The sequence below is a fragment of the Heteronotia binoei genome, chromosome 5 (assembly GCF_032191835.1).
Source record: "Heteronotia binoei isolate CCM8104 ecotype False Entrance Well chromosome 5, APGP_CSIRO_Hbin_v1, whole genome shotgun sequence".
Classification (NCBI taxonomy): Eukaryota; Metazoa; Chordata; class Lepidosauria; order Squamata; family Gekkonidae; genus Heteronotia; species Heteronotia binoei.
In genome coordinates, this window is record NC_083227.1 from 78,378,516 (window position 1) to 78,392,137 (window position 13,622).

The 13,622-nt window shown below is 49.6% G+C and overlaps 1 protein-coding gene across 3 annotated transcripts in view; it reads left to right on the forward strand.

Moving 5' to 3' along the window:
• The window catches only part of SLC41A3 (solute carrier family 41 member 3), a 72,369-nt gene extending 59,265 nt beyond the window's left edge, over positions 1–13,104 (forward strand). For all 3 annotated transcript variants that reach the window (XM_060239670.1, XM_060239669.1, XM_060239672.1), the window contains 3 exons: positions 8,859–8,993; positions 10,507–10,655; positions 12,737–13,104. In XM_060239670.1, coding sequence (XP_060095653.1) covers positions 8,859–8,993; positions 10,507–10,655; positions 12,737–12,922 — 470 coding nt within the window. In that variant the 3' untranslated portion in view covers positions 12,923–13,104. The remainder of the gene's footprint in view (positions 1–8,858; positions 8,994–10,506; positions 10,656–12,736) is intronic.
• Positions 13,105–13,622: the final 518 nt, after the last annotated feature.

Below are 13,622 nucleotides of genomic sequence, written 5' to 3' on the forward strand. Positions count from 1 at the left end.
TCAATAGCTTTTGTTCATCAATGTGCTTACTAATTCTAGCTTTAATAATGGATTCCACCAACTTACATGGTATCATCATTAGACTGTTAGGCCCGTAATCTCTTCTGGGACCCTTTTTAAAGATGGGGGTTACATTAGCTAACTTCCAGTCCTCGGAGGCAGATTTTAGAGATAGATTGCATATTTTTGTCAGGAGATCCACAAGTTCACATTTGAGTTCTTTCAAAAATCTTGGATGGTATGCTACCTGGGCCTGGCAATTTGTCAGTTTTTAATTTGTCCACCAGTCATAGGATGTCATGGGTGCTGGGGACCCTTCAGAGGAAGTTGAGTCTGATGAGGAAACTGTGCCCCTGCCACCTGCACCAGTGCCCCTGCCTCCTGCTGGAGAAGATCCCAGCCCCCCTGCCTCGCCCTCTCGGGTGGCTCGTGTGCGTGACCGCCTCCGGCAGGACCTCAGGGATCGGAGGAGGGCGGCACGCTCACAAGCAAGACGCTCCCTGAGCCCTGAGTTCTGAGAGGATTCTGGCCCTTCTAAGAGCAAGGATGCTTGAGTGGTAACAGGATCCTGGCTGCCTCCCTGAGCCAGCAATTAGCCCAAACGGGCAACAGCCAGCAGAGGGCTATATAGCTGTGGGCTTTGGGAGGAAGCTTTGTGGAAGCAACTAGTCATCTCCCTGACATTCTAGCATCCACTCCGGCTTGACTTTGGTTCCTGACTCCCTGACTTTGGCTTTGGACTTCTGGACTCCCTGACCTCGGCTTCTGGACCTCAGACCTGCGATACTTCTACAGTGATTCGGATTTGGCGCCTCGGACCCTCCTGCTTACTGGCTACAGACCTCGGACTGCCTCTGGACTTTGCCTGACCCGGCCCCAGCCGTGACAGATTGCTTCCACCGACAAACACCCACTCCACAGGATGGATGCTGAAGCGAGTGAAACCACAGAACTACTGGCTGCGCTCCAAGCCCAGGTACAGCAGCTAACACAGGCAGTAGTGCACTTGCAGCAACAACCTGCGGCCAGTGCTCCAGCCAAGTGCCCAGTTCCCCCACCTGACAGATTTGGGGGTGCTGTGGAAGAATTTCCTGCCTTCCTAGCACAGTGTCGGCTGTACTTTGAACTGAGAGCACGGGACTTCCTCAATGACAAAACCAAGGTGTGTTTCGTCATCAGTCTGTTAAAGGGGCAGGCGGCCAAATGGGCCACACCCTTACTGGTCGCGTCCTCTCCCCTACTGACTGATTACCAGGGGTTTGAGGCCCACCTGTCTGCTGCTTTCTCAAACCCAGTCCAAGCAGCCACAGCCAACCGGAAGATCAGGGCACTGAAACAAGGCAACTCCTCGGTGGCTCAATATGCCACTGAATTCAAGCTCCTGACCCAGGACTTGGCGTGGAATGAGGCTGCCCAGATGGACCAGTTTACTGAGGGGTTGGCAGAGGAGGTCCTGGATGAACTGGCCAGGGTGGAGCAGCCACCCACGCTCCAAGAACTTATCACCCTCTGCCTCCGCATCGATGGCCGCCTGGAAAGTCGCCGCCAAGCCAAGACCAGAGGGCGCCAGCTCCCTGCGCCGTGCTACCTGGCTCCTCGCCCGTCCCCAGCTAGTACCAGCACCAAGGATGAGCCTATGCAGCTTGGAGCTGCTCGACCCCGCCTGACCCCAGAGGAAAAGACCAGACGCCGCACGCAGAATCTGTGCCTCTACTGCGGCACGGCAGGCCACTATGCCTCTGGCTGCCCTGCTAAGCATCGGATACCTGGACCTTCGCTGCCACCGCCGCCAAAAGGGCAGCCCCAGGCGTAAGTGGACCCCCCAGCCTGGGGCGACTAGCTGGGTCCTCCGAACAGCGGGCTGATACCCCAGGGCCATTCCTGCTACCAGTCAAACTCCGTCTGCCTGACAAACGCTGGCTGTTCGTGTATGCCATGCTGGACTCGGGAGCGGCCCACTGTTTTATAGATGCCGCCTTTGTGAAGCAGCACCAGATCCCTGTGCAGACAAAAGGGATTCCGTCGCTGGTGGAGGCTATTGACGGGCGCCTCCTCCGTTCTGGCCCCGTCACCCAGGAGACCTGTCCCATCACCTTCCACGTCCAGCAGCACCAAGAACAGCTGCGGTTTGATGTCGCCCGCATGCCTCGCTTCCCGCTGATTCTAGGCCTTTCCTGGCTGAAGCTGCACAACCCCATCGTGGACTGGGCCCAGCAGGAACTACGCTTCCGAGACCCATGCCCCCATCTGACTCCTCCCACCACTCTAGCAGCTGGCATCCCGAGTGGTGGTCCTCAGCTCCCTCAGAAGTATGTGGACTTTGCTGATGTCTTCGAAGAGACAGGAGCTGATCAGCTTCCCCCTCACCGGCCCTACGACTGTGCCATTGATTTGGTACCTGGGGCACCACTCCCGGTGGGGCGTCTGTACCCAATGTCGGAGCCGGAGTTGGCAGCTCTGCGAGACTTCCTGGACAAGAACCTGAAACGCGGATTCATCCGACCCTCAACCTCTCCCCTATCTGCTCCAGTGCTCTTCGTGAAGAAGAAAAGTGGGGAGCTCCGGCTGTGCAATGACTACCGGGCCCTGAACAAGATCACCATCCGCGACCGGTACCCTCTACCACTGATCCCTGAACTCTTGGATCGCCTAAAGGGGGCCCAAATCTACACCAAGCTGGACCTCCGTGGAGCGTACAATTTGGTGCGCATACGGCCCGGAGACGAATGGAAGACCGCGTTTGGGACCCGATACGGGCAGTACGAGCACCTGGTAATGCCCTTCGGACTGACCAATGCCCCCGCTGTCTTCCAGAGGTTCATGAATGACATATTCCGGGACCTGCTCGACCGCTTCGCGATCATATACCTGGATGACATTCTAATTTACTCCCGCAATCCTGCCCAACACGCCGAGCACGTCCGCCAGGTCCTGCAGCGCCTACGAGCCCATGGTCTCTACGCCAAGCTGGAGAAGTGCGACTTCGACCTGCGCTCCGTCGAGTTCCTTGGGCACATCGTGTCACCGCAGGGGATCCTCATGGACCCGAAAAAAGTAGAAGCGGTCCTGACCTGGCAGGCTCCTCAGAATCGCAAAGACCTGCAGAGGTTCCTCGGTTTTGCCAACTACTATCGGCAATTCATCCCGGCCTACGCATCCCTGACCACACCCCTGACTCAACTACTCCGCCCCAAAGAACCCTTCCACTGGTCCCCAGAGGCCGATAACGCCTTCTCCACCCTGAAGACTCGCTTTGCCACCGGGCCACTCCTGAGATACCCCGACCCCCAGCTTCCCTTTACGGTGGAAGCTGATGCCTCCAACGTGGCCCTGGGAGCAGTGCTGTCCCAGCGCGAGGAGCCGTCCCAGCCACTACAGCCCTGCGCCTATTACTCGCGGCAGCTCACTGCTGCAGAGAGGAACTATACCATCTGGGAGAGGGATGCTCGCGATCAAGGCGGCGTTTGAGGTTTGGCGACATTACCTCGAAGGGGCTCGCCACCCTGTTCAAGTGCTCACCGATCACCGGAACTTGGAACACCTCCAGACCACCCGCCGTCTCAACCAGCGCCAGATCCGGTGGTCCCTATTCTTCTCTCGCTTCGACTTCCGGATCTCCTACATCCCCCATACCCAGAACCGGAAAGCAGACGCGCTCTCCCGGAAACCGGAATACGCCCCTGCCTCAACTGAGACCGCGCCCGCTGCTCCAATCCTGCCGCCCTCAGTATTTGCAGCCACCTCCACTTCACCAGCACTCGTGGAGGACATTCGGGCTAGCCAGGCCAATGATCCCTGGGTCCAGCAACACCTCCAGGCTCTCCAAGATGACCCAACAGGCGAGTTCACGACTCGAGGCGGCCTCTTGCTACACCGCGAACGCCTCTATGTGCCGCCCGGGCCCTTGCGGGCAGAAGTGCTACGCCTGACCCACGACTCGTTACCCGCCGGGCACTTTGGACAGCATAAGACCACCCACTTGCTGACAAGGGAATTCTGGTGGCCACGAGTTCGCGCTGATGTTGCCCGCTATGTCAGCTCCTGTGACGTCTGCCGACGGGCCAAAGACATCCCAGCCAAACCCTCAGGGTTGCTGCAGCCCTTGCTCACATCTTCAGGACCCTGGGATACCATCTCGATGGACTTCATCACGGAACTTCCACGCTCCAAGGGTCAGACTTGTATCTGGGTGGTCGTCGACCTATTTACCAAGATGGCCCACTTTGTTCCGTGCCCGAAACTCCCCACAGCTCAGGAGACGGCCCAGCTTTACCTGCAACACATCTTTCGTCTGCATGGACTCCCAGCCCATCTGATCTCCGATCGGGGCCCTCAGTTCTCCTCTCGGTTCTGGCAAGCCCTCCATTCCAGCCTGGGTACTCGAGTGCACCTGTCCTCGGCCTACCACCCACAGACAGATGGCCAGACAGAGCGCACCAATGCCACGCTAGAGCAATATCTCCGCTGTTACACCTGTTACCAGCAGGATGACTGGACCACTCTATTGCCCCTAGCGGAGTTTGCATACAACAACGCGGTCCATTCATCCACCCAAATGACCCCGTTTGCTGCAACCTACGGGTACCACCCTCGGTTCTTCCCAGCGATCCTACCACCCACGAATGTCCCCGCCGTCGATGCCTACCTGCAAGAACTCCGTGCCAGCCAAGACTTGCTCCGAGAGCAGCTACAGCAAGCCAAGGAGGCATATAAACGGGCTGCGGACCGAAAGAGGCAAGAAGGCCCTCCAGTGCAGCCGGGGGATCAGGTGTGGCTCTCAACTCGCTACCTGCGCCGGCCTGGTCGGTCTCACAAGCTGGATGCACGGTTCATTGGACCCTACCCCGTCGTTGAACAAATAAACCCCGTCGCCTTCAGGCTCCAGTTGCCACCCCACCTCCGCATTCACCCCGTGTTTCATCGCTCCCTCCTTGTTCCGGCTGCACCCCCTGACCCAGCTCGGACTCCTTCCCCACCGCCGCCACCACCAGTGTTGGTGGATGACGAGGAAGAATATGAGGTGCGCCAGATCCTGGACTCCTGGTACCATCGTGGAGGCCTCCAGTACCTGGTGGACTGGGAGGGATACGGCCCAGAAGACCGGTCTTGGGAGCCCGAGGACAATCTTCATGCCCCGGACTTGGTGCACCAGTTCCACAACGACCACCCCGACCTTCCAGGTCCCTCGACGGAGGGGGGCCCTGGGGGGGGGATAGTGTCATGGGTGCTGGGGACCCTTCAGAGGAAGTTGAGTCTGATGAGGAAACTGTGCCCCTGCCACCTGCACCAGTGCCCCTGCCTCCTGCTGGAGAAGATCCCAGCCCCCCTGCCTCGCCCTCTCGGGTGGCTCGTGTGCGTGACCGCCTCCGGCAGGACCTCAGGGATCGGAGGAGGGCGGCACGCTCACAAGCAAGACGCTCCCTGAGCCCTGAGTTCTGAGAGGATTCTGGCCCTTCTAAGAGCAAGGATGCTTGAGTGGTAACAGGATCCTGGCTGCCTCCCTGAGCCAGCAATTAGCCCAAACGGGCAACAGCCAGCAGAGGGCTATATAGCTGTGGGCTTTGGGAGGAAGCTTTGTGGAAGCAACTAGTCATCTCCCTGACATTCTAGCATCCACTCCGGCTTGACTTTGGTTCCTGACTCCCTGACTTTGGCTTTGGACTTCTGGACTCCCTGACCTCGGCTTCTGGACCTCAGACCTGCGATACTTCTACAGTGATTCGGATTTGGCGCCTCGGACCCTCCTGCTTACTGGCTACAGACCTCGGACTGCCTCTGGACTTTGCCTGACCCGGCCCCAGCCGTGACATAGGACTTCCTCTCTTGTTACAGTTGCATCTCACCTTTTCTCTATGGTGAGGATGCCAAACAAGGGTGTTGTCCTCTTTTATCTACCTGTCACTCCTTTAAGATAAGTTACATTGGGCTGAAGGAATGCAAGTTGTCCAGATGTCCATTGAGCTTCATGGCTGAGTAGAGATTTGAACCACAGTCTTCAACTCCAACAATTGTATCAACTAATCACTGGTTCAAGGACAGGTTAGCACAGGTACCCTGTTACCTGGCAAGACAGAATGCTAACTCACTAATATTTTTATTCCTGTTTGTCTAGAACACGATGGCAAAACTAAGCAACTAAAAACTTGTGGCAAACCTGTGAGGCAGGGCAGAGGAAACACCTAACAAACTCAGGGCTTTCTCTGTAGAATATTCTGTCTGCCACAAATTTCTCCTGCCTTTCAGTCAGGGCTCTCAAGTGCATCAGTGTTTCTCCTCTCCCCATTTTATCCTGACAACAACTTTGCAAGGAAGCTTAGACTGAAAGAGAGTGGGAAATTCATGGCAAAACTAGGGTTTGAACCTAAGGCACCTTGGTCTTTGTCCAACACTAATATTTACACTACTAGTGCAGGGGTGTCAAACATGCAGCCCGGGGGCCAAGTCATGCCCCCGGAGGTCTCCTGTCAGGCCCCCAAGCAACTGGCTGTCATCTGTTTCCTTCTCCCTATATCTTGCTTCCTTCTGCATCTCAGCTTGCTTTGCCAGGCTTGTTTAATTGCACAGGAGCTACAGAGCAAAACCTCTATTTCTCCATTGGCTGAGGTTTCTCCCTTGGGGAGGAAGAGGGGGAGGAATAGTTTGCTTTGCCAGGCTCTCTCAATCACACAGCAGAGCTACTGAGCCAAGCCTCTCTTCCTTCTGTTGGCTGAAGCTCCTCCCCCACCAGTCCCCTGAGGAAGGAAGGAAAGAACCAGAGCTTCCTTTGCCCAGTTCCCTGGATCCCATGGGAGAAATACAAAGAAAGCACCTTTAAAACAAATGAATGCTAACATTCTAAGCATGTTTTAAGTTTTTTTAAAAAATCTTTAATTGTGTTTGTGTCCTTTGCAAAGTTTATATATCTCTCCTACCTAATCTTAAATATGGCCTAGCCCTAGCCCAACATGGCCCGGCCCAACCCAACGTGGCCCAGCCCAACAGGGTCTCATTTATGTCAGATCTGGCCCTCATAACAAATGAGTTTGACACTCCTGAGTTGGTGCATTCTAATCCTGCTTTCATTTTCACATGTACATATATAATAAAATGCTGAGGTCTCACAGAACTAATCAGTCTGCTAAATAAGAAATATAGTATCTCCTTCCATATAGCCAAAATGAATAAATTTAGAAGGAATATATTTGTCTGATAATTGCCTTGCATTAATAGAGCTAATTCGCCCTCAACTGAAGCAATGGCCAGTGCCTCCGGAAAAACTACATGACTGTGTCCTGCTGTTCTTGTCCTCAAAATTTGTTGAAAATAAAAGTCTTTTTTTTGTTCTGTTTGTTTCTGAGAAGCAGAATTGAAAGCCGCTGTTGAATTTGCAGTGGTGGGGTGGGGCCAGATACTTCCTGTAGAAAGGGGCAGGGCCTTGTAGTGCTGCTAATTTTCTGTTTTCCCTCTGGTGTACATGGAGCACACAGGAGTAAATAGTATATTAGGACTAGAGTCCAAGAGTAGGTTCAGACATGATCACGCAAAGAGCAAGCTTGCTGACCACCAGTCCAAATGTTCGGCAGCTGAGACCAGAGGAGCCTAGCTAGATGCAGAATGCTTCACTTCAAAGTACTTTGGAATCTGTGGTGATGTGGTGTGCAGATTTACATACCACTTATATATTTGCTCACCCCTGAATAGCACTGTACTTAACAGTGTTGTACACACACCAGTCAGGTAGTTTGAGGTGATGGGTTGGACCTTTTGTTTGATTAACAGTAGCACGTCCATCCAGTATAAGGTGTGTCTCTGGTGTCAAAATGAGGCTGCTCTGTAGCACAAAGCTCCTGTCTCTCAGTGCAATGTTGTGTATTGGTAGGAGTTTGGATACTAAGGTGATATGGTCTATGCAAATTTCTAATATAATACGTGAATACCAGTGCTAGAAGGCAACATCAGGGGAAGGCCTTTGCCTCTATGCCCTGTTCGTTGGCCCTTCATGGCAGCTGGTTGGCCACAATGTGAATCAGGATGCTGCTCTAGATCATCATTGGTCTGATCCAACAGGGCTTTCTTAAAAAAAAATCCAAATCATTGTTTTAGAGGCCAGTCCTGTGTATAGCCATCATCATGCTAAGGATGTATTTGACTGGAAGCTGACATCCCCATTTTTCTAGAGAACTCTGGACAACAGAAGAATTGTAATTGTTATCACAAAAGCTTTAAAAAATAAATGTTGGAAGGGCTGTGGACAAGTAGGTGATTATATATACTGTTTTTGAAGTTGCCCGGTAATTAACATTTTTTGGAATGAGGTGCTTTCATAAATAGAAATAATAGTTGGAATACATATCAGTAGAAACCCAGAAACTGTCCTTCTTGAAGTAAGTCAAATGAAGAAGTTAGATAAAACAAAACAAGTCATAGTGTCAACATTATTAGCAATTGCTAAGATAGAAATTGCATGTAAATGGAGAAAGAAAAAAGGGCCTAGGTTGGAGGAATGGTATAACACTATTTGGAATCATTTTGTGTTGGGTAAATTAGATCTCTCTTCAGGGTTACAAAAGTTAGTTACTTATCAGGAAAAAATTTCAAACAGTCTGGTTTCCAATAGTTAAGCTTCTTCAAGAGAGAGAAATTCTGTCATCTAATCTTTTTTTTCAGGAACTTATATATTTTTTAAAGGATAAATGACTTTTAAATGATAATAGATTAAAGAACAATGAACAGGGAAATAATGGAGTATCGAGTTATAGGAACAGAAATTTTGTTCAGGGTTTTTATATTGGTTGTAATTTTGTTTCATATTATCTTTTGTGTTACTAATAATAATTTTAAAAAGCTTTAAGGGTCTGTTCTACAATTCTACTTTGCAGGTGTGGGTGGCAATTTGGTTGCTATCCAGGCCAGTCGCATTTCTACATTTCTTCACTTCTGGAGCATGCCTGGTGTCTTGCCCTACAAGATGAGACAGCACTGGCCTAATCCATGTACCACCTTCTTCACTTCAGGTACAAAACTAGCTTTAAATTCTTTCTGTCCACTATCCAAATGAGAGACTGAACTTTCCATGGGATTCTATTTCTTAGAATCAATGACAAGGCAAGCTTGGGACTGCGCCACTGTTGGGTTATCCTGTACTCATTTAAAAGAATTGTAGCACCAGAGCAGTTTTCATCAGTTCTTTGTGAGGGTTGGGTTGGGGGACAGTGACAACTTTAAATACATGAGGGAAAACTGTTCTCCTAACTTGTGAGTCTGGAGCTAGACATTCTACAGCTGTTCCTGAGTTAGAAACTCAAGCTGCTGCCAAACAGCTGAAACATATTTTGAGCACAGGAGCAGAGGAGGGGGGCTGCTTATCCCTTACTGATCAACTATATGCCTCTGACCCCCCCACCCCCAGTCATTAAGCCCCAGCAGAGAGTTCAGGTATGTGTTTATCACATGGGGGGGGGGCAGGGAAAAACAGCTGAGATGCATGCACCGCAGGAATTAAACAGTGGAGGGAGGGTTAAGTGTCCCCTTTCTCTTCTGCTAGATATAGGCTCTCTATTATGCCATTCATCAGTTCTTCTGTTTTGCGAAGACTGAGTCTGTTCCCTAACATGTAGTTCTGCCATTAGGCTCTGAACTTTTGTTTCTTGTGGTACAGTAACACCACCACTGATCTGTTAAACTACATGGCTGCAAATCAAGCGTCCTTCTACAGGCTTTTGTGTGGTATGACAGTGAAAGCTCAAGTCTTAGTTTCCCCCCTTTTAGCTTGAACACTGATACCCTGAGAGTAGCTACTGCTGAGAGTAAGTTAGCTAACAAAAACTGAATGAAGCTGCTGGAAAGCCTAGATAGTGCAGCTGTGGTGAGTTCATCCAAGAGAGCAACTAGGGAAGTTACAGACCACTGTGTATAAAACAGAAAGGAGGTGGGCATATTGGAACACAATGCATTTGTAAATTCACAAACTCATGATAGAGCTAGCTGCCTGCAAAATGCTAGGTAGGATTTTGAATTCCAGTTAAATTAGCTTTCACAGTTGAATCATGGTTCTGCCACAATTGTTCTATGGGACCTGTGATAAACAATTTCATATTTTAAACCCTTAGGAATGCTAGATAAGCCATAGGAGTGCATTTGTTAGGATTATGGTAAATGCTCTCCTATGGTACTTAGAAAATATTTAGAAAACATTTGACCCTCCACTCTCCCATTATATCAGGTGTATTAGAGTGATACAGAGAAGATCTCCCAATCCTTTGGATGGTCAGCTTTGGAGGAATAGCTTACCAAGTGATGGTAGACACTGATGGACATTGTGGGAAGTCACATAAAGGAGCATTCATATGGGAGCAGTCACATTGTATTGCAGTGATGGATCCTTTTTGAAGGATTTTGTATTTTTAGAGTTGCCAGCTATCTGAGCCATGCACATAATTGAGCACATATTCACTGCAATATGTATAACACTGTTACAGGAAGAGTCTTATTCTAACTGTTACTTACATTGATATTTATTCTCTGCAGGAGTCAATTCCAAGTCAGCTCGTGTGCTAATCCTGTTGGTGATCCCAGGGCACCTGGTGTTCCTGTACACCATTCATGTCCTACAGGGAGGCCACATCTCTCTTACCTTCAGTTTTGTGTCATTTTACCTGATAGCTGCTCTCCTGCAGGTAATTAAGGACAATTTTTTGGAATCAAATTGGGATCTTCGATGTGTTCCAAAATAGGTCAGACCACTTTGGATGTGTTAATGTTATGCCAGATACATTTGCCTAAGACAAGCGTGCAGGTGAATTCTGTGTGTGATGCAGGAGGGCAAGCTGAGGCAGCAATGAGGGAACCAAAAGCCCAATGAGCCCCTTGTGGATGGGCAAGCAAAGACTGCAGTGGTGAGAGAGCCACAGCCTGACGAGCCTGGGGTAAGTGAGCTGAGATTGCACTAATCTCCTCTGGCCAAAAGAGGTGATTGTCTAGTATGTGGTGTCCCCCCCCCCTTGCTGGAAACAAAATTGGTGCTCAATAATAATTAATTAATTAATTAAATGCTCAATAATTAATGAGCATTAAAATCTCAGAATTCTTTATCGATGAACAAAACAGGAACAGTGTAAGGGTGCTTTGAAGAACCACAACAATAACCTTTCAAAATAATATTCCCTTAGCCCTGCATTCAGCCATAATCATAGCTATGCTGAAATCTTTAGCGACTGTACATAATTCACAAAAGGAAGGAAGGGCAGCACAACCAATCAAAACAACCTATCAAAACAAGTCTAAAGTGGGAAAGCAGATAACCAAGCAAAAGCACCAACATGTAGACAAGGTACAAGTCATTGGTGGGCTTTGGGGGCAGTGACTGCATAAGCCAATGGGGATCAGTGGCGGCGTTAAATCTTCTCATTGCAGCATGCAACCCTCCCCCCAAAAAACACTGAATACTGAACAGTCTGTAAATGAAAGTATGGCACAAACAGTTAGTGTGGAACAATCACACTGTCATCAAAGATGCTCTGGAGGTGGAGAAAATCTGGATCTGGGCTGCAGTCTGGAAGCTGCCCTCATGACATATTGAAATTCTGCTGTCCAAAATGAGATTTTTCTGTGGGTCGGGGTGGGTTGAAGTCTTGACTTACAGTTAAATGGTGTGCTTAGGTATGAAATTGTCTTTTCTGATTTGCTTACTGCTTATGGGCAGCTCCCAACTAATCAGACAAAGGGAGATTAGTTACAAAACAGGAGGGGAATGGAAGGTTGTCTGTCTCATTCAATCACAATAACAAACACAGTTCTTGATTATCTAGGGCAGGGGTCCCCAACCACCGGGCCGTGGACCAGTAGCAGTCTGTAGCCTGCTAGCAACTGGGCCGCAGAGTGAGGCAGAGCAGTCCTGGATTAAAGAGGCGGCGCAGCCTCGCTCCAAGGCTGCTTCCCCTTACAGGGTCCTGGACAAGTAGAAGGGACTTGTCTTAGCCTACCCCTCATTTATAGACTCTTTAAATGGGAGGGGGAAGCAGAAAGAGCCCCAGTCTCTGCCCTCCCATTTAAAGATCCCCCCCATGGGGGGGCAGGGATGTGGCGTGGGCAGGGGGGAGCCTGTGGTGGCAAAACCCCCAGCGCTGCCCCCCCCCCCCTGGTCAGTGGAAACATTGTCTTCCACAAAACTGGTCCCTGGTGGCAAAAAGGTTGTGGGCCACTGACCTAGAGGACTGAGAACTGCCAAAATAGCTGGAAGGGCATGTGGGGTAAGACAGGATCTCAGCTATTGAAACACTGAATTTCAGATGGGGGTGGGGGAAATGTTACTGTAGCTGGTGGATGGGGACATGGAAACTGAGATGTGATAGTAGATGAATAAGAGAGAGTTCTCCTCCCACTGTTATTTTAATAGGGGTCTAAGTAAGCCTCTACAGATTTACTTGTATTTTTTAGGGGGGTTGAGAGATCCTTCACCAGATCTAGTGTGGAAAGGAAAGTCTAGTTTGACAACCTAGAAACAATGGAAAACAAGAAGAGGAAAGTCTGGAAGCAACTTCTGAAAGCACTTCAGGTGAAAATGGGGCAGAAATAGAGATAATATAGAGCAAGCATTTAATGTGGAAATGGCCAAAGTTCCCCTGTTGTCAATTGTTAGCAAGTTTAGTGCTGTAGCTGATCTGGCTCAGAGGAAGACATTTCTAGTAAAATATAGCATGGCTAATGTGTGTTGCTAGTAGCACTTGGATGATAATGTCTGTATTGTTTTTGATTGAAGGTGGGAATCCTGCTCTACATGGCTGACCTGGTTGTGCGGCTGATGTGGCGAAAGGGACTAGATCCTGATAATTTCTCCATCCCCTACCTCACTGCACTGGGAGACCTCCTAGGCACTGGATTGCTAGCACTTTGCTTTCTCTTGGTTTGGGTGATCAGTGGGCCACAGACGGAACTGGGAAACTAAAAAGACTTCTGCAATATTGCCCTGCCCACCACTGTGACAAGTGAGACTTTCACTATGGTGCTTTTAACATGGTCCAACAGGGTATTAAAAGGATATTGGAGATCCATCCTCTTTGATCTCAACATTGCATAGCTGTGTTGTATGAAAAATACCAATGAAGTGATAGCAATGAAAAATACCAACGAAGTAGCATCTGTGTGGACTGCAGCCATGTCTAGTAATGAAACGGTTGTGAAACTCTGCTTAAACCAGCCCCATCTGGTTAAGCAGTGTTACTATAGAGGCCTGGTCAGATAGGCCTTGGTCTGAAATAGACATTAATGGGAGGCCATCCACTGCTCTCAGTGTGTCTTAGATAATATTCTACATGAGGATGTTCCGTATTAGGCAGATCCTTGGAGGACCAGTAAATGGCTTGCTTGAATCTATTTTCATCCCCGTTTAAGGTGTCCACTAGCTGTAGTACATTAGATGGTATTTGCAGATCAAACATTTCTGACTCAGTTCTTCATACCCTGCTAACATGAGACTTGCCATGTTCACTTTGGAGACAGAAATGTGCAGCTGCTCAGCTGTTTCTGTGACTTTCTGTGCATAGCTGTGTTGTGTTTTCCATTCTCTAGTGAGCAATACAAAAGACACACTGGTCTCTTCCATACTTCTTCAGGAGATCCCTGTGAATTCATTCTGCACCTCTCTG